General features: G+C 39.9%; 1 protein-coding gene across 1 annotated transcript in view; it reads left to right on the top strand.

Annotated features, from left to right (window-relative positions):
* The window catches only part of Fbxl17 (F-box and leucine rich repeat protein 17), a 426,850-nt gene that overhangs the window by 261,317 nt on the left and 140,018 nt on the right, over positions 1-25,515 (top strand). The window contains exon 7 of the mRNA XM_021217959.2: positions 15,230-15,306. Coding sequence (XP_021073618.1) covers positions 15,230-15,306 — 77 coding nt within the window. The remainder of the gene's footprint in view (positions 1-15,229; positions 15,307-25,515) is intronic.

The following is a 25,515-nucleotide window of genomic DNA, read 5'->3' as shown; positions in this document are numbered from 1 at the left end:
TTTCAAACTCAGCCTCTTGAGCACTTGAAGTATATTGTGAGACCTCCATACCCTGTGGGTTGTCTTCCTGTACTGCTGTAAGGGACATACTGTTTTAAAAGAATAGCAATGCTAAGTTGTAGTGGCCAAGGCATGTATTAATATACTCAGATATATCAGTTCTTCTAATCCTTACAGAGATGGAAGTTGGCATATACACAAGGGGTCTGAGACCCAGGGGTGGTGATAGCTTGCTGGTTCCCCACACTTGGCTGGGCACGAGCACGGGGACCCTTGAGTCCATGCAGGTGCACGGCGGCCATTCTTCCCTGGGAAGGCGGAGCATTTCTGAGGCACACTGGTCGTCATGGTCTAGGACACTCCAGTACATGCACTGTCTTGACTCTCCAAAGAAATAGATGTTGAAATCATGTCAGTTAAAGTGTTCTTGAACTACAAATTATTTGTCCCGCTATCTTCTCTAAAGACACCCCTTCCAGGCCTGTCCCCTTTTGTAACCTTCCTCTCCTGCTCGCTAACTGTGTCCGTTCCTTTCCCGGCACTGATTGGAATATTTTAGGAGAACTAAGTTGATTTTCCTTTAAATGTTTCTTTTCTGATACGAAGAAATTTAAAATGAACTTTTTGGAGCTGGTAGCCCTATATAAATTTTCAGCAACCACAGTATTTTCAAAAACTACACTTGGGTTTCAGTGTCTCTTATACTGGATGCACGTTAATGTGCCTGTCCCTCAGCCTGGCAGGCCCAGTGTGGAAGGAGTTTTACTGAGGAAACTTCAGAACGACCTCTGTTGTGTCCAGTCCACAGCCTTTCCCTCTTGCCCTACTGACATTCTTAGCCCTGGAGCTCTTCACATGTGACTTTTTTTTTCTTTATCGTTTTAAGCCCCTGTGTACTTTGTTGCTATTTACTTTAATTCACACTATTAAAAGGGTTTTACATGGATATTTCTCTTTTTATCTACATTCTATTTAGTTCTTATTCAAAAATAATGCCCTCCTTGGCTGAAATATTCTCAATAAAAATTGATAAATTTCTATTCTTTCCCCAAGTGTCAGTTTTATAAAATGGCATGATGTTTTATTATCATATCTCCCATTCATGCATCAAACCTTTCGTGAGCATAGCATCCAATATGAGCCAAACATTCTGGCCAGGACTTGAATTCAAGTTGGCATGCTGGCATACCACTCCAGTGGTCAAAGTTTAGAAGTGGGCAATCCTGAATGAAGGCAATCCCTCCTGAAAGATAGCAATGCGTGGAGCTTAGCTGACCGAGTGTGAAAGCATACAAATGTGTGTGGTACATTGCCAGGGAACAGGTCAGAGTGACAAGATGAGGTTTGCCTGCAGGTCTTCAGTATGCAGCCAATCGGTACGTCATCATCTTAGCATGACCAAAGCAGAAAAATCCTCTCTGCAGGAAAAAATGAAGACTTCATATTCCCATCGTGAATCCTCAGTTTAATGTTTGATGCTTGTTAAATTATAGGTGAGAGGAGAAATATTTTCCCATAGGACTTTGTGGCTCCTTCACACCTACTGTGGCCTGGATCACACAGTAAAATATCAGATTTCAAGCTGTACTGGTCGAGGCATCAGAAGCCAGGCTTACTAATGAATGCAGCCCCTCCCTGTTTGTATGAACGCATCGCTTTCTAGCCATGGGAGAATACACCCTCCATGTACTGCTGTGAGTGCCTCTTAGTACATGCTGCCTGACATTGGTTGTGCTCTTATGGGATATTTGCATACTCACATTTGGAGTTTATCAGTCTTTTTGGTCAGTAGGCACTTAGTCTTAGTGTCTTTGTAGACTTTTATTTTTATGATTAGTTTAAAGGAAACTGTAGACAGAAAGAGAAGGGTATTTTGGGTCACTTTTCATGCCTCTTTCAAAATTAAGTCTTTAGCCAAAAATGGGTGGAGGTAATGCATTGGGGAAGAGCGAACCTAAAAATAGCATTTTCATTGCTCAGAAATGCCAAGGCCTATAAAGCACGGAGAGAAGATGGAGTGACCTCCTTGTTAACAAGGCTGTGCTGAAAATGATACTAAGTGTACTGTAAAAGCAGCCCTAATGGCCTAGAATTTGCATATCCTCACTGAATGATATAAAAGTATATATTGCTTTCGTACAGTTAATAATTTTGTAATTATCCTCAGGGGCTTGTGTTTTTAAATATTAATCTTGTGAAAAATAAAATAGTGGTTCATAGAATTTTTAGTGTGTTTTTACACACTTGAGAACTAATGGTATATCTTTTTTTTCTATCTTTAACTACTTGATTTTGGAAATATGAAGTGTGTAGTAATGTGCCAGATATTTTTCTCCTTATTTTTATATTCTATACAAAGTGGTTTTTTCCTACATAGCAGAAATTCTCAGATACAAAATCATTTGGTGTGCTTGGCTATGTTAGTTTGATTCATTTGCAACTCTGTACTTCTGTAGCCAAGCATAGATGTGTTCTTAAAAAGAGACAAGCAGGATTTCGGGCATCCTTGTACATGACTGTACTCCTGCACTTGGGGGCTGGGGCAGGAAAATAAGAGCAAGTTTGAGGAAAGCCTTGGCTATATAGTGCTTCTTGGGCAGCCTGAGTTCCCGAGATGAAGGAGGGAGGGAGGCAGGGAGGGAGGGAGGGAGGGAGGATAACCTTTATAATAATGGGAAAGCAACTCTTCCCACTGAGAAGTGAGTATGCAAGCTGCAGCGGTGTCTTGGAGCATTCTAAGTTACTGTGATGGCAAGGGTGTCTACAAAGTCCTTGACCGTGTGAGCAGGAATGGGATCGATAGCATTCACTCAGAAGGGTGTGGAGAACTCAGCAGCTGGCAAGAGTAGTCTAACCTCACTAGCAGCTCAAGCTAGATAAACCTACGCACTTGTCAGAACTGATAGCATTTGTGATTTATACGGCGCACAACAGGTACACCTTGTTTTAATTTAAAAAGAGATCCATTAGCACACTATGAACTCTTAACTAATGGTGTATGCTGAAGTGTTTGGGCATGAAGTACATTAGTCTTCATCTGTGTTATAATGCATGAACAAATATGAACCTGTAAAAACATGTAAGTATGAATGGAGAAAGCAAGGCACACCTGGTCTGAAGAAAATGAAGCAAACTTTCACTTACAGAATTAAATGGTAGGCAGTGGGATTGTCACTGCAGAATTCTTTAAGCTTTTGAAATATTCTATAGAAAAGTGTTTATGCGAAAAAAGACTTACTTTTGTGATTTACTCTGATACAGACTAAGGGAAGGCATTTCTCCCTTTTTTGTCTATCACAGATTAAAAGTTTGTGATATCTATTTAAATCATCTTTAATCTCACTAGATTGTTACCTTTTTAAATAAAAACTCCATACAGGCAATCTATTGATTAAGAACATATTTAATGCTCTGTGGTAATTTCCTGTCACTTCTAGCAGCTTGTTTAACACAGAACTCTGGTTCTGTGTTTATTTTCTCACAGTGGTAGTGGGTAGGTGTACTCAAGTCACCTTCACTGGGAGGAAGTAAAAAGTGTCGACCGGCTGATGGTTTCCTTTTAGCATCTGGTGACTGCTGGCAAGTATTATGGCATGGCTGCATCAGTGCAGGCTGCCTCCATGGTGATGAAGCTGTCTCTCTGTTAGAGCTGTTGTCATTGAACTTTCAAGTACCCCTTCTGGTCGCCACGAAGGTCTAGATATACAATACAGGATAATGTTTCATTTAAGATATTATTTATAGGCTCTGTGAACTTTGACCTGACATATTGGAAGCCATTATTTAACCTACTGAAGAATCTCTCTCGCTCTCATGCTCGCTCTCTCGCTCTCTCACTCTCTTTCTCTGTGTGTGTTTGTGTGTGTACATTCTTCTAACTGAAATGTTGTGCAAAGACTTAAATAGTATTTAACATTTAACTGCATACTGTCTCCTAATTTATGCTATATATGTGCTCTATATATTTTATATATTTATTTAACCAGGGGGAAAATGGGAATAGTTTCCATAAATTCACTTACTAGACCATACATTTCTTTTTTTGTGTATGGTATCTCTTAATGTTTCAATGTGATCAAAAAATAAACAAAAAGGTGTGTGGGGTGCCAGCGTTCAAAGTGTCAGCACTATGAAAAATGCGCTCTAGGGGATTCTACTCTGTTCTAAATCACACCAGCGTGCTCATACGGAGGATGGGAAGTCGACAGAATTATGGATGCCATTGGGAAGAGACTCCTTCATCTTCAGTTTTACATATCCAGTGGAAACTTTAGTGTTTGCACATGCTTGCTTGCGTGAGTAGAAGCATCTTGACCACCTGACAAGACTCTGGTGGAAGTTAAGTTACACCTCAGTCTCAGAACTGTATCATTCGTGTGCAGAGAAACATGGAGAGCTTATACCTGAACACTGGAAACACATCTATTATCAAAACCAGTAGGTTTTCAAAGCGTTGTTTTTGTTTTGTTTTGTTTTGTTTTGTGTGTGTATTTCACAGAGATGAAGGCTTGCTGCAGTGTGCACGGGGGGGGGGGGGGAGGAGGACGGTAGTCCGGAGCTGGTTCTCTGTTTACACCACGTGTGTCCTGGGGCATGATCTTAGATTCCCAGACTAGGTGGCAAGTGTTTGTACCCACTAAGCCAACCCTCTGGATAGATTTTCTACATGAGACATTAAAAATGTATAAAATTCTCAAGCCCTTGAGTATCTCTGTTTTATTCCTGTGTCATATTTCATTGTCTTTCCCCACCAACTCCTCCTAGAGGTCAGTTTCTCACAGATCAAGGGCACCATGGTATTAAGAAGTGGGAGGAGAATTTGTGTGTGTCAGGGATGTTTTAATACTTTTTAAAGCTGTAACCTTTCCTTAGAGACACCTTAAGCACACCTGCTCTCTTGTTAGCTCATTTTGAGTTTCAGATCTTATTAGAGATGCACCTGCGTTGCAATCTTAGGAATGCTTCTGCTCCTTCTCTGCCTCCTTGAAAGCTTATTCTAAAGTCTCCCACCTCCTGTGGAAACTTCCACGTCTGAATTACAGAAATCCCAGACTGTACTTTTATTTGACTTTATTTTAAACCTAGTTGGCCTTTCTCAAATACTTCTTTTTTAGACTTGTATGCTTTTTTTAGAATATGACTGGATATGGATAAACAGATGATAAATTTAGAGCCATCAGTAACTATTTAGTCTGTGGCTGTATTGTTCCTCTCATTCGCATAGTCTGTGGTTTAAATCGAACCAGTATGCCAGTTAATGCTTGCCTGAATGTCACACAGTTTTGCTTAAACCAATAACTTCTCATAGTTTCCCCTTTCTGGACTGTGCCATGGCTTTAAATTGGCATTACTTTCCCCAAAGTCTCTAAGGTTGTCAAGTGTCCTAAATGTATTGTATATCTGATATCAGCACAAAGTTAACACCTCAAAAAAAAATTCTAATTTCTCATTATCACTGAGTTATAAATCATATAATTCCTTCAGGACTCTTAGAAGCATAAACCTGACTCATAGCATATTTACTGGGCATCCTTTTTAATGTCTGGGTTTCCTGCCATTTCTTCATTCCACTGATCACTTTTGAAAGTAAACTGTTTCCTCTGATCCCTCCAATGTACTCTGAATGCCTGAACATGTTCATGTATCTTGTTAGGCACTTGTGTAGAGCAGAAACCTGAGTACTCACTGGGCATGATGGTGTACACTGAAAATCCCAGTGCTCCGGAGACAGAGACAGGCAGAGCTCTTGTGAGTTCAAGGCTAGTTGGGTCTACAAAGCGAGTTTTAGGACAGCCAAGGCAGTTATACAATCTGGAAGTTATACAGTTATACTGTTATAACTGGAAGGAAGGAAGGAAGGAAGGAAGGAAGGAAGGAAGGAAGGAAGGAAGGAAGGAAGGGGAAGGGGAAGGGAAGGAGGGAGAGAGGGAGGGAGGGAAACTAAGAGAAGAAAAGCAAAGCCTGAATACTTTCATTCCACATCTCCTCCTGGCTCTTGGTGGCACTGTAATGGCCTATAGTGCGGCACAGAGAAAGTTGCCCTCCTCGTGTCCATCCATCCTATAAACAAGGGAGTGCTGCCCCGTGAGCATTACTGGCTTATCCTGCTACTCAGGCTTACCTTTTCCTGCAGAGAGCAGCACTGTCTTATAACAGTGAAAGGAGCCTTCTCCAGTCTCCATGTTTGTTCACTGCCTTGCCTTTGCAAGTTGCTGCTAGGAGAACCTGGGTAATGCTCCCCCCAACACACACACACACACACACACACACACACACACACACACACTGGTTTCTGTCGCTCTTTGGAACTAGTTTCATTAGCTTTCTGCAACTTTCCCTAAGATCAGAGATGCTTTTTCCCTTTATGGGGAGTCCTTCGATGACTGGTCCAGGCAAAGCCACCTGAACTTTAGTGATTATGGTATTTCAGTTGTTTAATTCCCTTGTCTAGTGCATTTCCATATTTCTTTCTTAATTTAGTAACAGTGTTGGCAATGAACACATATGTTTGTCAAGAATTATAGATAAACATAAATATAACTACCAGATGCATTACTTACTCCTCTAATTGTAACACTTTGCATTGTTGAATAAATTAAGTTTGCAGCACAATCTTTGGCCAGTGGAGTTTGGGGATCTAGGGATTATTGTACCATCTTGACAGAGAAGTGTCAATTCCAGAGGTTTCCCCTGTCATTTCTAAATGCTACCCATCCATACTGACTGAACACAGAGAAGATGTAGAGGGCTTTGTTTCTCCAAACTCCAGATAAATACATGTCAAATTAAATCAATCATCTCCCTTTATACTTAAATCTCAAACTGCATTTCTGACATTAGGAATTTTTGATTGAGGTCAGTATTTTCACCTATAGACGTATATGAACATTTACTACAAGTATAATTGTTATTTCTTTTAAGTAAGATCTTTTTTGGTTGTATAAATATAATGACAAAAACAATTATGTTTGGCCTAGTGCCCTAATTTCTTATAAATACTAGAACAAAGATGATTGACCTCTGATACAAACATTAGAATGTCATGGTGCAGGGCCAGGCAGCAGAGCTGTGGCAGTTCAGAGCTTTGGAAGCAATCAGTGTGTTCACCAGTGATGGTCATTGAGCCTCAGAACACTAAGAGTTGAATCTCACAGAAGTTCAGTTAGGTGAAACTGGTGTGGTGTCTCTGCCTGGGTGATCTCGTCTCTGATCTAGCAGTAAGCTTCTGTTTTAGGAACTAAGATAATTTGACGCTTAAGTTCTCCTAATTTCAGGATTAGTTGCTTGCATATAATCTCCATTTATGAATCACTCCAAGACCTCTTTTACTAGTCTCTTGGATGGCCAGAGGGTTACTTGGGCTTAAAAGCTAATGAGGAGTTGCAGACTTCCTGAGGATAAGAGAATGTGGTGTGGAAGCTTTCGCCCTCTTCCCATTGTGTTTGATTTGAGCTATCTAATTATAACCTTCACAGATATCAAATTGTGATTCTCTTAATTTCCCTAGAAAACTACTAAACAACTTTTTTTCTTATCACTACGACTGTTTGCATAAACAAAATTTTGAGTACTGTTTTGAAATGCTTAGAACCATTGTTAGCTAAAGTGGGAAGCCATCTTTAACAGTCCTTTTTATCTTTATGTCCCATGTTCTGTAGCGTTCTGAGGTTCTCTGCCTTCCCAAAAGAGAAGGAAACCTTTGGTCTGAGTGTTGTCTGAGTTACCTCCTTGATTACACAGGCCAAGAGTGGTCCTTGTTGAACATCAGTCTTTGGCTGTTTCACAAAGCTCCCATGGAGGTGGGCTGGCTCGCAGAGAGTGCCGTGAAGGGGTAATTTGTCACTGCAAAGTGTAGTTGTGGGTATCTTGGGGTGAGGACATGCTTAACTCTCCCCTAAATGAGGCCTGAAATCTCATCTCCTGAATGCTTTAATCGTCCACTAAAATAATGTACTCAGCCATTTTAAATTAAAGATGAATCAAAATAAAATATCCGTTTTATGCAAAATAAAAATGAGACTCTCATATCAATATATGTGACAGTTTGGATAAAGGTCAAGGATAAGAGGGAGACAGTCCTCAGCTAGGTGTTTTGACCTCTGCTTCTACATAGATTTCAGTCTTTGAGACAAGTCAGAACCCTGACAAATTGCTGGCATTACTATAATTGATATTACTCGCCATCAGTGTTAGGAATGGGTGAGCTGACCAGAGCTGTCCCTGACTGATGTTTTGCTGGAAAGGAGTTCACTCTGACGGACTACAGCTCCTTCCAGTGGACAGTAGTGCTTTTGTGTTTGATTGTCTTGGTTTCTTTTTTTTTTTTTTTTTTTTTTTTTTTTTTTTTTTTTTTTTTTTTTTTTTGTATTTTTGTTTGTTTGTTTTTTAAGGGCCTGAACTTTTGCTGCACATAGTAAACTTGTGTACCTTGTAAGCAAATAAGACCTTTTTACTGCCCGGTGTATTGAACTGTCAGGATACCAAAGAGAAGCACCAGTGGTAGCTTTATCCGGGTTGTACGGTTTCTGGACTCCCCTCGAGTCACTGAGGACGAGCTGATAGAGATCCTTGAACCAAAAAATCAAAAAGAAACAAAAGACGGTTTTCAACAATCACCATTTCCATGCTAGTTTCTTTCTCTCCCAGAGAAAAACTTTGATCAGTCTTTAATAGAGGAAGTCTCTCCTTTAATTCCTTTCTGAACCTTACTTCCTAGTGTTTCCATTCACCCTGAAAACGGTGACTATCTTTCTTAGTCTCAGTAACTGTGGGGATAGTACTAGCTCTCTATTCACAGTTATGAATACTAATATCAAGAACAGAAGTGAGCAGTGTTTGATCCTTCACAATTGCAAGCCTTATGTTCAACATTATACACTATCATGCCTTGGTCCCACTTTACATGTGATAAAGTATTGGTTTTCAATAGATAGATGTTAGCTTATTTTTAGCCTTATTGCTCACTCTGTGGAATGCTTCCCAAAAGTTAGCTCAGTTAGTAAGAAGTACAGTGCAATGGCTAAATTAAAAATGAGATTTCCAAAGTAATTTTCAAAACATTAATGGCAGAGTCAAGTTTATTATAAGCCAGTTAGGTCGAGTCTCCGTTTCTACCCCTTAGAGAAACTTCAGCCATTTTCTTTCTTGATAGTTCAAAGGAACGTGCTATTTATATGTAGGTCTTTTTCTGCCTGAAGAAAAATTTAAATACTCTGCTAAACATTTAAATTATAGCTAGAGACAATTATTCCCCATGTAAGTTGTTCATGACAACATTTATAAATGTACTGGGACAATCCATTTGGCAGTGGTATTGTTCTTTCCTTGCTGAGCTCTGTGACTCGAGAAGAAACCTACCTGATGCTTAGAGTCCTTCAGGGTGAGTGGCCATGCCTAGAAAGAAGCAGCAGTTAACAGGAGCACTACATTCTTGTCCTCAGAAGTCCCTAACCCTGCAGAAGGGCTGCAAGCTGCAGGAGCAGAAGCCTCGCCTTACCTTCTGGCATGCTTCCCGTGTATAAAAACCACAGTAACAAGTTCCTACTGTGGTCATTTTGTAACCTTTCTGTGCCTTCCTGAGGGACAGGACAGGCTTGAGTAGGCCCCCAGTTAAGTGGAAAATGTCTACCCAAATCTCAGATTCACAAATCAGTCACTGGCTTTCTAGAGAATGGCATTTGGTAAGTGAGAACTTAATTGGTGTCCCAAGATAATTGTTGCTAACTGGTGGAGCTGGTGACATTTTGCATGTCACTCCTAGTTTCTACCCTTGTGGTATATTAAGAATGTTCTTTGAGAAAATGAGTTAGCATTTTAATTGCAAATCAATCTTTTAAAAAAATCAGCTTATATATCTTCTATGAGAATATTTCCACAAGTGTTCATAAGAGTTATCAGTGAGTTTCTACTTGGTACTCTGCAGTTACTAGTGTTACATAGAAGAACATTCATAAGAAAGGATATGGAGAAATACAGAGTGTTCTCAGTATATCACCTTGGTGACATATGTTAAATTCCTGAAATAATCTAATGTTTGTCCATCTAGTTCAGTTGCTTAACCTGAAGACAAAAATAACTGTATTACTCTGTTTCTATAAGCTAAGTAATTCTGTTACTTAAAAAATGACCTATGAATATAACTCATAAATCTTATTCAAGTAAGGAAAAATATGCTAGTCATAGATTGTTTAATTGGTGTCTTTTTTGGTGAATTTTCCTTTAAACCATGCAATATTTCACATTTTCTGAAGGCATGTGAATCATGTCCAGTGAGATCAGAGCTCTATTTCAGACTGTGAAAGAGCATCACTCTGCTGTCACTCTGCTTTTCCCAGGTGCTGCCTTATGTTCTGGGGTCCTCCAGTGTGACAGGATGGGCTCAACTGGCCCGCCTGTGAACTAGCATGGCACCTCTGAAGCACACAGGGGTCTCGCTTCCTCCTCGCTACCGTGTGTAGACCTTGTCAACCCCTTTAATATCTTCCCTGGGGTTGTGTGTCCACTCACATTCACTGCAATTTGTCTGTCTACAGTCCACACAATGTAAGTTAAATTAGCTTGCTTAGTATTAGAAATGGCCAAAATCCAATTCTGTTTCTACGGCCTTTACATAGATGATTTTCCTGGTGTGTGTGGCATTGTGAGGTTTCAGCGGCATGTTTATTCAGCCTTCAATGCACCAAGTCTTTGTACGTATTTACCAACTTCTTTACAGCACTCTCTATATATCTTTTCTCCCTTTTAATCTGTGGTACTATTTTGTCTTGTTGCAGTTTTTCTCTCTTTAAATATATGCCTGCTATTCAAATAGGATTGTGGCTTGGGAGACACCATCCCAGAGCGTCCTTAGAACTCCACCACCACTCCCCGTACTAATGCATCTAATGGGGATATTTCTTTTCACACCTCGAAGGTGATTGAGCCCGTCCTTTAAAGTAAGATCTGCACACCAGTGTCTGGCAGCTCCAATTAGCTTCTTTCTGGTTTGAAGCACATCACACACAGTAACAAGGTCTCCCAGGACACTCCTCCTACAAACAGTGCAGTCATATTTCCTCATTAGTTCCTTTCATTGTCACTAATGCCGTGCTCTGGCTTGTGAGGAGGAGACAAGAAACATAACAACTCAGTAGTGTGTAGAATGGGTCACTGTTTTCCATAAATCAGGCTCTTTTGAATTCCTTTGATAATTTTGAGGCTTGCACAGCTTAATTCATTAACCTTTAACCTTCTTATAAATCAGATGATTAGGAATCTATTTCTAAGAGGAGAGATATTTTCTTCCTTTGAAACTGAGAAATGCTTTCTTTTCTTAAAAAAAAAAAAAAAAAAAGGAAAGGAAACACCTTACATAGCTCACAAAATAACCTTTTGTTTCTTAAATTTTAGAAAATGCTTCAGGTGTATTTTAGAACATTCTCCAAAGCAAGTGAGTATAAAATTATCGAAAATAATTTTGGACGCTTTGACTGTCTTAGAGCAGGTTTTCTTGCACTTCTCTCCGTTCTAAAAGAGAGAGAGAATACACACACACACAAACACACTCACACACACACACACCTCATTCTCAATAGCTGTTTCTTAGTAATTTACAATAGTAAGAGTTCAATTCTTTTTTCTTCACACCCCTGCCAATGCGTAAAAGCAAGAAACTAATCCGAAGGCAGACAATTCAGAATAAACTAAAGAGTATCTAAATGGACATGAGACGCTTGATCTGGGAGAAAGTGTTTGCAGGGCGCTGCATTTTGAAGCAAATGATGTAGGACCTCCAGCCAGGGTTGAGGTCTGCTCCTTGGTTCTTTCCAGGCGAGGCTGGGAATTGAGTCTTTCCTTTCCTGTGTTAAGGATTTGCCTCCCTGGGAGGTCTAGAGCTCAGGACCACCTAGGCCTAATGGCTATGATGCCTTTTGGTATTTTCCATGCCATTCATTTACCCTTTATAATACTTCCCCTAAGAATTCATAACTGCCCCCCTTTAATTCCCGTATTGTTGTGAGTATCCCTGGATCTATGTAGAATGCTTTTAAATAATATTTGGAGGTTCATCCTTTGGAATGATGGGGACAGGACATAGAAGAAGTGGGATGTTTTAAACTCTTGATTCTGATTGTAGGTGCATACTCATGTCCTGCCTTTGTGTACTGATGCAATTTTCTTACCGTGTTGAACAAAGCATTTTCTTGTGTGATATATATGAATAGGGACAGGAATGGAGAAGTGGAGCATCTAAATGTCACTTCTGTCACACTGCTCAGGATTAACAAGATGATCCTTTGAGAACATCTTTACCTTTTAAAAGTATTTGACAGCATTGTTAACTTTTTCATAAGTACCTATCATACAAATTTCTATAATATCTATTATGTGCCAATTGGTTTTATGCATATCAATATGCTTATATCATATGATAATATATTTATGTCATATAAATATATTGAGTATGTGTATTTATATAAATATAGATATGTGTCTGGAAACTCACATGACTGAACCCTTAAGAACAGGTGATTCTTCACTTACGGGACCTTCGCTTACGTTTTCCTCTCTTTATGTAGTATGGAAGGTTATAGTCATTAATTACCTTGTAGCTGGTTACCAGCTCTTAAGCAAGCTTCTAATTTTGCAATATCTACACATAATCCACACATCCTGTCTGTCTCTCTGTCTTTTGGGGGAAAACCTTAATGTTGAGTGATTTGGGGCATGTCTCATTTGATGTGTATGCTGGTTTTCCGCTGTGAGACAGTGCCTGACTCTGGTACAGTATCGTTCTCTCTTGTTACCTGCTCCTTCCTGTCCTCTGTGAGTCTGGAATGCTTGTGCCACATCTAGTAATAGATTGGAGAGGAATGCATCCAATGGAAGCATGCATTTGTTGAGCATCTTCCACAGCCAAATATGAGGCCAGGCATTTTGAACTATCTGTATGAAGCATGGGAATAAAATAGAATTATTGCATTGTCTTTTCTTCCTGTTGTCGCCGCAACATATTGGATTAGCTTTCTTTTTTAATCCAGTAAGAAGGGAAAATAATGGATCTTCACTCTTGCAGAAAGTGTTCAGGAAATTTTAAATCATTAGGATTATGTAATAATGTATGGCTTTAATTTTTATTCTTAGCGCGAGAACATTCATTTTAAGTCATACACAAAACATTTGGGCTTTGTTTGCGCTGTTTGATTTCTTTTTTGAGCCTTTCTCTCGTGTGAACTTATTAAAATGTTACATTAAAGCCAAATGATAGGAAGCTAGGTGTTATGTTTCCTTTCACAGTAATCCATGTCAGTCACACTTGTATTATGTTACTCTTTCAAGATTTCTATTGTAGTTACCAAAAAAAAAAAAATCCTGTTTTAATCATAAATGTTTTTATATAAAATAGCCAAAGAAGTGTGTTTCCCTGGCTGCCCTAGGAAACCTGAAATGTTTATCATTCTGTTAGGACAGAATTGTATAAAAGTACTTTAAAAGAAAAATATGCCTTTCTTACTAATTTAACCTTCAAAATGAGTTACATGGGATAAAATTATATAAAATTCCCTGACATTTTATGAAGCTACCTACAAATAAGCCAGGCAGCAAATGAAATATCTGAAAGACATAGATGGATGCCAAGTGAGTTTTGATGGATTGTACACACAGGTATCAAATTGCTTGAACCTTACTTCCTAGAAAAGGTTAATGACTCTTTTTGCTTTTTACCCTTTTACTTAACTGCTATCTATACAGATTAACCAGGGACTGCATTGAAGGGCACCCATGCCTGCATATCTGTCAGTACAGCTTGCTGATGTTATAGCAAACTGAGCTATGGAATAGGTAGTGTGGCTGATCATTATTTTTAAAATTCACTGAATTCTCTACCAGAGTTCTGCTAAGGCTATATTGAAAAATGTTTTAACATAAATGAAAATCAAAGATGATTTTAAAATATGTAACTATATGATTAGTCTATATAACAATCATTTAAATTATTAAAAATAAATCATTTTCCTTTTCTTTTTATAATTTTATTAGTTTATTTTCTCTCCCCTTCCTCCTCTCCTCTCCCCTCCCCCATCTACCTTCTTTTCTCCTCAGAGAAGGGGAGACCTCCCATGGAAATCAGCTAGCCTTAACATATCAAGTTGCAGTAGGACTAGGTTTTATGTTCTTCATCAGGTATACACTAGACTCCTATTGAGTCTAGACAAGGCAGCTCATTTTGGGGGAAGGGGTTCAAAGGCAGGTTACAGAGTCAATTACAGCCCCTGTTCTAGCTGTTGCGGTCCCACATAAAGACAAAGCTGCATATCTGGTACATATGTGTAGGGAGCCTACGTTCATCCCATGGTACTCTTTGGTTGGTGGTTTAGTCTCTGTCAGCCCCTATGGGATTCATATGAAAAAACAAAACCCACAAGATAGCTAAAGAAATTCTGTTCAAGAAAAAACCCTGGAGGTATCACTATCCCTGGTTTCAAGCTGTACTACAGAGCTATAGTAATAAAAACTGCATGGCATTGGCATAAATACCATGACAGGTTGTTCAGTTGAATAGAATCGAAAACCCAGAAATAAACCCACACACTGATCAACGCTTGATTTTTGACAAGCCAAAACTACAAAATCGAAAAAGGAAAGCATCTTCAACAAATGGTTCTGGTCTAAGTGGATGTCTGCTCCCAGAAAATGCAATTAGATACATATTTATCACCCCCCCCAAAATGAAACATTTTTAAAATGAAAGTCTTATCATTCTTGTATGTTCAGATTTTATGTCTTTTATCAGTTATACGGTTTTACAACCTTGGATTGTATGTTGAGTTAAATTTCTTTGATGCACATTTAATGTTCAGAATTAAAAATTGAACTCTGAATAATTATTTCTTTGAAATAACTATCCACCTGTTTACTACAGTTTTGGGTTATTATTTTATATCATTTCATATTGATGATGCATTCACTATACCACGTTGGGCTTACCATCCAAATGCTCAGCGGTCTTAAAGGAATATCTTCCTCCTATCTCCTGGGTTTTTAAAGGATGGAATGAAGCCATATAGGAGTTAATGCACTCAACTTGAAAGCAGAGCTGTAAGTCTTCCTGAAATGCCTCCAGTGAGATGCGTTGAAAGCAGGGGGCTGGGGTGCTCATCAGACCCTGACTATTCTGAGGATGCGTGGTCCAACACTTGCTGGTTTGCCTGGGATGCATTGATGTAGTGCCACCCTTTGTGTGTTTCAGGTGTGTGGAGGTCATTGCAAAGGAAGGACAGAACCTGAAAGAGCTGTACCTGGTGTCCTGTAAGATCACTGATTATGGTATGTAATGAGCCTTGCCCTAACCCCTTACCCTTAGACGAACAGAGGTCTTAAAAATCAACAAAAGTTATTTAAAGAGACATCAAGAACTACTGTAGACAGTTTGTTCACTTACGCAATTCTGATGAAACAAAACTAAAGGAAATAATAGTCTAGAAATCACAGTCAAATGAATGTATGCGTGAGCTCAGTGCACAGTCTGACATGCTCACTGATACACACAGGAGAGTGCAGACTGGAGAGCAAGGAAATGCAAATAATTGTCAGGTCAATTAAATATCTGATCTCATGAGCAGGACTAATAAAATCAGTGTGCTGAGTTTGCTATCTCACATTAGTACTATGTAAGGTGTTCCTGGTGTTTAGAGGGCAGACCCTGACACCGCATCCGAGTGGCCACTTTAAGAGGGATGTGAAGTGTCCGTGTGCATCGTCTCAGTGGTCTACACTATCCGAGTACTGCATACCGTCTGTAAACAGCAAGACCCACATTGTCATGCATAGTGTGCGCTCACCCTCCTGAAATTGTCTTGTTCTGCTTCACATCTTTTCCCAATCAGGATGTATTTGACCTATAGTTGAGGCCAGATATTTGTCACTGTATGAGGGAGAACTGTTTCCTTTTCTTCTGACTGCTTAAATTGTTTATTTAAATTTTAATTTTTTTTTCTCTTGAGAGAAATTAGTATTCTACCGAGTCTTCCATCTTTAGCTTTTATATCTGCTGTGACTCCAATCCTAGTATGTCGGGCCAAGTGTGCCCTGGGAAGATGGGTGCGTTGTCAGATTCCAAGTTTGCCATTTAGACAAACTAATAAAGCATAATAGGACAATGTTGGATGTATTGCTTGCCTAGCATGCATCTGTGCTTAATTTATAACCACTCCCTCAAAAAAAGTAAGAAAAATTCATATTTCAGATGCAGTTTACACAGACTTTTAGAAAGCGCTGTTTCCATGTTGTTGCCTTTTTCTAGTTAAACCCTGTAAAGATGTGTTGATTTCGTTTTCCTTTTCTGCAGTCCCTTGCCTTGCTTGGCATGTTAAGCTGATACTTAACATACCTGACTTTCAAGAGCTTCCCGAAGCTCCAGGTTTCAAGGCCTGGAGAGTCTGCTGCCCAGCGCATGAATGTGGAGAATGTGTGTGCTCAGGAGTTTTCTCATGCCCCACCTCTTCTCTCCTCCAGTCAGGTCGCACGCCCTCCTTCCTCTAAGCTCTGCCAGTTAAAACATTGCTAATAGCCCGGAAAGCTGTGAGTTAAATCGCTTCTCCCTTTCATGGACTCTTCTGCGACTCTATGATGGAAATGTCTCTAAAATTACACTGTGTTTTGGAGGCTTATTCTGTTTAATAATAAAGCGCCTGTCCAGCTTGTAACTGTTAATGCAGCAAATGTGGAGAGTTCTCCAGAAAATTCAGGGAAGAAAAGAGGAGAGGTGTTGGATTAGAGACAAATCTAAGATTAAATTTTTCATCTGTTCTCAGACCTTAAGGAAGCACCCTCACATACATATTAGAGACTCATGTATTTGTAGAGAATTAGTTCTTCTGTGCAGATACTGCCCAGTGAGGAGTTGAGTGTGCTGCTTGGGAACACTGCTCTCCTGCTGGAGGGTGGATGGAGTCAGGGCTCACTGGACATCTGCCCACAACCTCCCTGCCCTGGGTCCTGGGAGTTTTTCTTCTCTTTGTCTCGCTCCCTATTGTTTTGTGGCATTGCCCTTTTGTGGTAGTGAGTGTTTGTAGTATTTGTCTCTTAGCGTGGTGACAGTATGCTAAATCCTTGCCATCATAGCTTGGTTTCCTTGTGTCTCTGAATTGTGTAGGTTCTCAGTCCCTCTGCATACATGTCTATTGGAATACCTTTACAGTATTTAAGCCTGTGTCTGTGTGAGCTGTGTTCAAGACCAGTTAAAGCAAAATTTCTAGGAAGTGAGACTGGAGCGAGATTTCATGATAGCGTGTAAATGATGTTTATATGCAAGCAAATTGGAGCTACTGATCTAATCCACTTGACTATTGAAGCCACTTTAAAATCGGGCATTTTTTTGTACACCTTATCCTTAAGGGATGTCATTGTTTTGGTGACTGCATATTCCTGCGTTACCCATGTTCAACAGTGTCCTCCTTGTGTCTTCTTCCTATGTGGCTGGGTATGGGCCTGCTTTGGGTGGGGTAAGCAGCTACTTTTGGCAGTGTTGCAGGATGCGCTGACCCAGGAGAAGCAGCTCACCTGGCATGCATATCCTGGATGATTTTTGTCAAGATCATCACAGGTGTTGAATGTGGCTATATTGTTTAGCAATATCTAGCCAGGCTGTTATAAAGTAATATTCATACACGATATAGTTGTCAGGTAGAAAGCCATCATGCTAATATACTTCTATCTCCTCAAATTAAACAGATCTTTATAGTAAGGATAACAACTTATAAACAAATCAGTAAGTCAGAAATATCAAAGTGAAAAACAGCCTTGGGAAATGCTCCCCGAGGAGAAATACAATACAGTCACTCATCTATCACTGAACAAATGTTGTATTCCGGGGAGGGGGGAGGGGGGCAGTAACTGAAACTCAGCAAGTGGGTTACAGTTAAACTTCTGTCTCTTCTGTTCATCATAAGCCTAAAGTATGTTACTTAAGCTGAGTTTTGCCATCTTATAAGCCACATGATACGTTCCACAGATGGTAGTGAAAATAGAAAGTTCCATGTAGCACCCGCTGGTATATTGGACACTCATTAACAGTTCTGAGAAATTACCCCAGCCATGCATGTACACATAGACCCTCCCTTCCTATTTGTAGGAAGCATCTGATACATTTTGAACTTGTGTTGGTCTATAGCTACCTCCATGACTTCCAGAACTAAGCGATTAGCAGGGAGAGAAAGAAGGGGCCAAGGGAAGGCTGGCTTATCCAAGTCACATCCTTACTTGGCCTTATTTCCTTTATTTTCTCTGTATTTCTTCCTAGAAACTCACTTTGGGTTACTTGTATATCTTTCTATGTTTCTAGGATAGTTTCTCAGCTAATGTCTTTTTGATCTCTTTTAAAGCCCACTTTTAAAAACTCTCCTTCAGAAAAGTGTCTCTTGGAATTAAGAAGAGCACAGAAGTGGGAATCGGTCTGTATCACCCAGGTTCACAGAGGTCAGAAGCAGTCACTATCTCAGCAGCACAGGCCTCCCTAAGATTCAGTAAGTACGAAGGATGAGGGAAGCTCTTGTCTCCGTACTGAATTCTCCACTGTAGACCTCGGCACTCCAGGTCACGTGAGAGTGGTTAGCACATTTTCTCTTTTTAAACTTCAGCACTGCTGAGGACCCTTAGAAGTATATTATGGAACATCTCTGTCTCCATTCTCAGACTGTCAAGTGAAGAGGACAGTAAGCTCTTACCCATCGTAGCTTAGAGTCCACAGGCTGCTTACACCCACAGCACCGCTGTGCTTTTAACGAGTTTTCTTGTCAGTCCTGGGGCCAAGTTCGGGATCTTGACTACCGCTGGACCACGTTCCCAGACCCATAGGCTTCCAACGAGCTGCCCCACCAGCTCCTCTGTGGCTCTCGAAAGCCCAGAAGTGCTCTCCTGGGTGCCTTCTTCCCTGCTCAGTACTTCTTTGATTTGGGGCATTTTTAACTTGACAGTAAATCATGCTTTTGGATTACTGAGGACTAAGGGTTTCCCACATCAGAGCCAACCACTGTGCCTGCCCATTGTACTCACAGGTGCTGTCCTTCCAGTTGACCTAACAGTTAGAGGCCTGGTACATGTTCTTTGTATCAGAATAGAAAGTCAGAGTCCACAGTGTGCCAGGCCCTGTTTTCTATGTCGGAGAGTGCAGTTTCTCCTATTCCTGAAGCTGCCACGGAAGGGAGAGGCTAGGCTGCCTTACGTAGCCTGGTGTTGGGATGACAGCACAGCTCTTTCTCGCAGGCAAGAAGAATGGTAGGGTGGTCTGGGAAGATGGATCTTTGCTTGGGTATAACCCATGCTTCACCCTTGCCATATTGACCTTCTACTGCTATGGAAAGATTTATGGGCCGTACCTTCCCCACCCTGCTCAGGATCCTGGATCTCTTTGCTGTTAGTCAACTCAGATTAGGATCTGGGATGTATTATCCAAGCAGCTCTGCTGGAGAGACAAAGGAAATCCAAAACAGGGTCTGCAAGAGCCACAGCAGAAATGCTCCTCTCTCCTTAAGTCTTAAACCAAAGTCAGTTTACTCTTGTTATACCATCTTATTTTTCATATTACTAGGTGTGTATTACCTCCAGTGATGTTCCATTTAAAATAACTTTCTAGCATTTTCTTTTTGTTTCAGTTTAAATTGTATTTTAAACTGCTCCAAGATTGCCTGGTAAGAGGCACCTCTTTTTGTCAGCAGAAGTAACTCTAATAGCTGTAAAGTGACAAAGAAGAGCTTTAGAATGTATATTTGCAAGTCAAAAAGAATGCTCTATTGCTTGCTGTTATTATTCTCATTTTCCATTCTGTTATTTAAATATAAATAGCACTCATTGTTGCTTGCAAGATAGTACTATTTTACTGAACCCTCTGCTTTGCATATTCTCATTTTTTTTATATGTCCATTTAGATATTTCCCTCTCTTCCTACTTCTTTACTTAATTCTTTATTCTGCTTCACTTAGAAGATATCATGATCTCCTTTCCTTCTAAATAATGGGCCTGATTTTCACCTGAAATTTGGCATTTGCTACTCTTACTTATTTGAAAGAAAGGGAAACAAGAAGAAAATCAGAGCACATGAATGAGTCAGAATTTACATCACTTCCCACCCATCCATCCCCATGTGTGCTTGTGTGCACATGTGTGTTTGTGTGTGCGTGTGTGATTGTGTGTGTATGTGTGTACACGCACACGCATGTGTGTGTGCATATATGTATGTGCATGTGTATATATGTGTGTGTGTATATATGTGTATTGTGTGTATGCGCACGTGTGTGTGATTGTGAAAGTGTATGTGTGTGCGTGTATGTGTGTGCATGTATATGTGTGTGTGCACACGCATACACACGCACACGCACACACACGCACACATCTACTCCATTGTTGAGGGAGCACATCCTTTGAGTCAGATCTCTCCTCCCATGTGGATTCCTATGACCAAACTCTTTTTTTTTCTTTTTTTTTCTTTTTTTAAATTAGATATTTTCTTTATTTACATTTCAAATGTTATCCCATTTCCTAGTTTCCCCTCCAAAAATTCCCTATCCCCTCCCCCTGCTCCTCAACCCTCCCACTCCCATTCCTGGTCCTGGCATTCCCCTACACTGGGACATACATCCTTCACAGGACCTAGGGCCTCTCTTTCCATTGATGACCGACTATGCTCACTCTGTTTGTTGGCTGTGAGCATCCACCTCAGTATTTGTCAGGCTTTGGCAGAGCCTCTCAGGAGACAGCCATATCAGGCTCCTGTCATCAAGCACTTCTTGGCATCTGCCATAGTATCAGGGTTTGGTGTCTGTATATGGGATGGATCCTCAGATGGGGCAGTCTCTGGATGGCCTTTCCTTCAGTCTCTGCTCCACTCTTTGTCTCTGTATTTCCTCCCATAAGTACTTTGTTCACTGTTCTAAGAAGGACCAAAGCATCAACACTTTAGTCTTTCTTCTTCTTGAGTTTCATGTGGTCTATGAATTGTATCTTGGGTATTCTAAGCTTTTGGACTAAGTTCCACTTATCAGTGCATACCATGTGTGTGCTTTTGGGACTAGGTTACCTCACTCAGGATGATATTTTCTAATTCCATCCATTTGCCTAAGAATTTCAGGAATTCATTGTTTTTAATAGCTGAATAGAACTCCATTGTGTAAATGCACCACATTTTCTGTATCCATTCCTCTNTTGAGGGACATCTGGGTTCTTTCCAGCTTCTGGCTATTATAAATAAGGCTGCTATGAATATAGGGGATCATGTGTCCTTATTACATGTTGGAGCATCTTCTGGGTATATGGGAGTGGTATTGCTGAGTTGTCAGGTAGTACTATGTTCAGTTTTCTGAGGAACCACCAGAACGATTTCCAGAGTGGTTGTACCAGCTTGCAATCCTACCAGCAATGGAGGCGTGTTCCTCTTTCTCCACATCCTTGCCAGTTTCTGCTGTCTCCTGAGTTTTTGATCTTAGCCATTCTGACTGGTGTGAGGTGAAATCTTGGGGTTTTTTTGATTGGCATTTCCCTGATGACTAATGATGTTGAACATTTCTTTAGGTGCTTCTCAGCCATTCAATATTCCTCAGTTGATAATTCTTTGTTTAGCTCTGTACCCCGTTTTTAATAGGGTTATTTTGGTTCTCTGGAGTCTAACTTCTTTCATTCTTAATATATATATTGGATATTAGCCCTCTATCAGAGGTAGGGTTGGTAAAGAAAGATATTTTCCCAATCTGTTAGTTGCTGTTTTGTTTTATTGACAGTGTCCTTTTCCTTACAGAAGCTTTGCAATTTTATGAGGTCCCATTTGTCAATTCTTGATCTTAGAGCATAAACCATTGGTGTTCTATTCAGGAAAATTTCCCCTGTGCCCATGTATTCAAGGCTCTTCCACACTTTCTCTTCTATTAGTTTCAGTGTATCTGGTTTTACGTGGAGGTCCTTGATCCACTTTGACTTGAGCTTTGTACAAGGTGATAAAAAAGGATCAATTTGCATTCTTCTACATACTGACCTCCAGTTGAACTAGCATCATTTGTTGAAAATGCTATCATTTTTCCACTGGATTTTAGCTCCTTTGTCAAAGATCAAGTGACCATAGATGTGTGGGTTCATTTCTGGGTCTTCAATTTTGTTCCATTGATCTACCTGTCTGTCACTGTACCAGTACCATGCAGGTTTTTTTTTTGTTGTTGTTGTTGTTGTTGTTTTTATCACAACTGTTCTGTAATACAGCTTAAAGTCAGGAATGGTGATTTCCCCCCAAAAGTTCTTTTATTGTTGAAATTAATTTTTGCTATCCTGGGTTTTTTGTTACTCCAAATGTATTTGCAAATTGCTCTTTCTAACTCTATGAAGAATTGAGTTGGAATTTTGATGGGGATTGCATTGAATCTGTAGATTGCTTTTGGCCAGATGGCCATTTTGACTATATTAATCCTGCCAATCCACAAGCTTGGGAGATCTTCCCATCTTCTGAGATCTAAAACCACATGATCATCTCATTAGATGATGAGAATGCATTTGACAAAATCCAACACCCCTTCATGATACAAGTTTTGGAAAGATCATGTATTTAATTCTTTTAAATGCTCAATTTATGCTCAGTCTTCATTAATGTATTACTTTTTTGTCCTTTAGGCAGGCTCTCTACCGTAGGCTTCCCCCATACTCACTATGTAGTTGAAGATGTTCTTGAACTTCTGAACCTCCTGGTTCCACCGCCACAGTGCTGGAATTAGAGTTGTGTGCCACTATGTCTAGGATGTTTGGTGCCAGGAATCAAATCCAGACCCTCATACATGTTAACCAAGCACTCTACAACTGAGTCATAGCCCCAGGCCAACTATTTTCTTAATTTCAAATTTTTGAATAATTCTTTATAAATTAAATTTTCTGGAGCTTGTGATGTAGTAAAATCCTAATGAATTAATTAATTTTTCTGCAATTTCCTTTTTAAAAGTATTAGTGTATTTGTGAAAGACCGAGAACTATTGTGTCTTTTCAGTAGACAAGCAAATGGAGCTCAGGCAGATTTTAGTCCACGACAAACAACCAGCATTGCCCCTCTCCCAGCAGGTGACTTTTAGATTCCTTGGTTTCTCTGGCAGCTATTGTTTCTTCATTTTAAACCAATTTCAGGTAGCACAAGGTACTTCATAGATTTTTAGTATGTACTCATATTTGAAAATTCATAACTGTCATATAGAATATCATGGGTAGTTGCTCTTCCCTCTGGTTTCTTGACTGTGGCCTTCGGTCTCAGTGCTGCCGTTTGCCTTGGTTTCCATTCATGAACTGTCTTTAAAAGATCAAATCCCAGTCCCTCCTTGGGGTGACTTTCTGCTCTGCCTCATCCTTTGGCTTTATCTTCAGGGCTCCTCATTTTCTGAAGTAAGAGTTGGAGGAAAGGAGACGTGTATCCCCTGTGTACCTTCCTTGTAGATCATCAGGCCTCTTGCTCTCTCACAGGCCTCTTGCTCTCTCACAGGCCTCTTGCTCTCTCACAGGCCTCTTGCTCTCTCACAGGCCTCTTGCTCTCTCACAGGCCTCTTGCTCTCTTGTCTTTGTGTAGCAAAGGTCAGAGATCATGATCATTTTTCTTTAGTAATTTCCAAAATCCTGAGTTGTTTATTTCATCTTTCAAATGGGACCAAAGATATATTACTCAATATCCTTTTAAGCTTAGCCATTTTTATCTTACAGATGTGCAAACAGCTCTATCTATGGTAAAAGATTGGAAGCTATTTCAAGTTGGTTCCTCTGTTCCTTGAACTTACCTGGCTTGTCTAATTCACTTCAAGATAGATGCATGGATAAGCCATTTCTTCTACAATATATTGTTTATTTAATGAATTTTTCATCTAATTGTATCCCGAACCTTCTAGTGATTTTCTGCCTAGAAATTCACACCTAAAACCTAGTATGTTCCTCAAGAGAGGCCCAACCTCTATAACCCAAAAAGCCAATTTTAAAGCGTCATCATTTGGGAATGCCCAGTGCACTAGTGATTTCTTATATCCTCTCTCCCATCCACAGCTGCCATCCCTACTTGTGGAGAAAGGGAAGGGACTGAAGAATGAAAGGTAGTTTTGTATTTCTGCTGCTCTGTCCACTTTCTGATCATTGCTTTCAGAGTTTGCTGAGACTTTTTGGATATAACAAGTAACTTTATACTCAATTTATGTAATCTTACACACTTTCCTCCATAGCCTTCAAACTGCCTTGTGTTGCAATAGCTATGACTAAATGAATTTAATATTCAGACAAACAGCAATCTGTGAACCTCTTGTGAGTTTCTACCTTCCCCAAAGTACAGATGACAGGCTGGACCTGCCAGCAAATGGGCTGCCCAGGAAGGAGCAGGAACCAGTCCATTATAGTGCAACTACCTGGGGCATGGGGGTCTTGGGGTCCATGGTATCAACCTTTCCAAGCCCATTAAGTGTGTTGATTCTGTTATCTACAGATCAAGAGTGAATAGTCCCATCTACCTCCTATCTTCCAAAAAAACAAAACAACAACAACAACAAAAACAAGCAAACAAACAAAAAACCCAGACCCTCTGGGTGATTTCTCTGTAGTATGGATGTTAAGGAGAACATTGTCTTATGCAAAAAGACTGGCTTAGTAATTTAATTTACTAATTAAGTAAATCAAACTTACTTTTAACTCCAGTATTCAACTATTCATTTTAACTCTTTTTCCAGAGCATTCTCTAAAACTCAGTCACCTGGAATTTATCTGTCATATGTGTTTTTCATCTAGAGTTTATCGCATGACATTTAATAAATAGTTTGAACTTTTCAACTTTTGTAACAATTGAGTTGAGTTGGCATGGCTGATCCAGCCTCTGTGCCATGTGCCATGCATTTCAAACTGAAAGTGACTTGGCTGTCGCCGTCTGTGACTGATAGTCAGCAGAGAAAAGGGGACTTTAAAAAACTGTAAAAGGGGGATAAACAAAACAAAAACCACTCTTATCTTTAGGAATTTCTGATGATTTTCTTTTTTGTGAGGTAGATGTGTGTGTGTGTGTGTGTGTGTGTGTGTGTGTGTTTGGAGTACACATCTATCTTGGTAAAAAGAATAATATCCATAGATCTAATATAATTTTTACAGGTCATGGTATTTTCATGTGGTAAACAATTCTTTAATGCAGAGAAAATGTGCATACTTTTGATGATGGGTATTGGTGTATTTCCAACCATTGCTGTTGTTGATGATGGGTACTGGTGTATTTCCAACCATTGCTGTTGTTGATGATGGGTACTGGTGTATTTCCAACCATTGCTGTTGTTGATGATGGGTATTGGTGTATTTCCAACCATTGCTGTTGTTGATGATGGGTACTGGTGTATTTCTAACCATTGCTGTTGTTGATGATGGGTACTGGTGTATTTCTAACCATTGCTGTTGTNACCATTGCTGTTGTTGATGATGGGTACTGGTGTATTTCTAACCATTGCTGTTGTTGATGATGGGTACTGGTGTATTTCTAACCATTGCTGTTGTTTAGGTTAAGACCGC

Source organism: Mus pahari, chromosome 18 (genome assembly GCF_900095145.1).
Source record: "Mus pahari chromosome 18, PAHARI_EIJ_v1.1, whole genome shotgun sequence".
Lineage (NCBI taxonomy): Eukaryota > Metazoa > Chordata > Mammalia > Rodentia > Muridae > Mus > Mus pahari.
The sequence above is the reverse complement of the archived record's forward strand: the minus strand, read 5'-3'. Positions and strand labels throughout refer to the sequence as shown.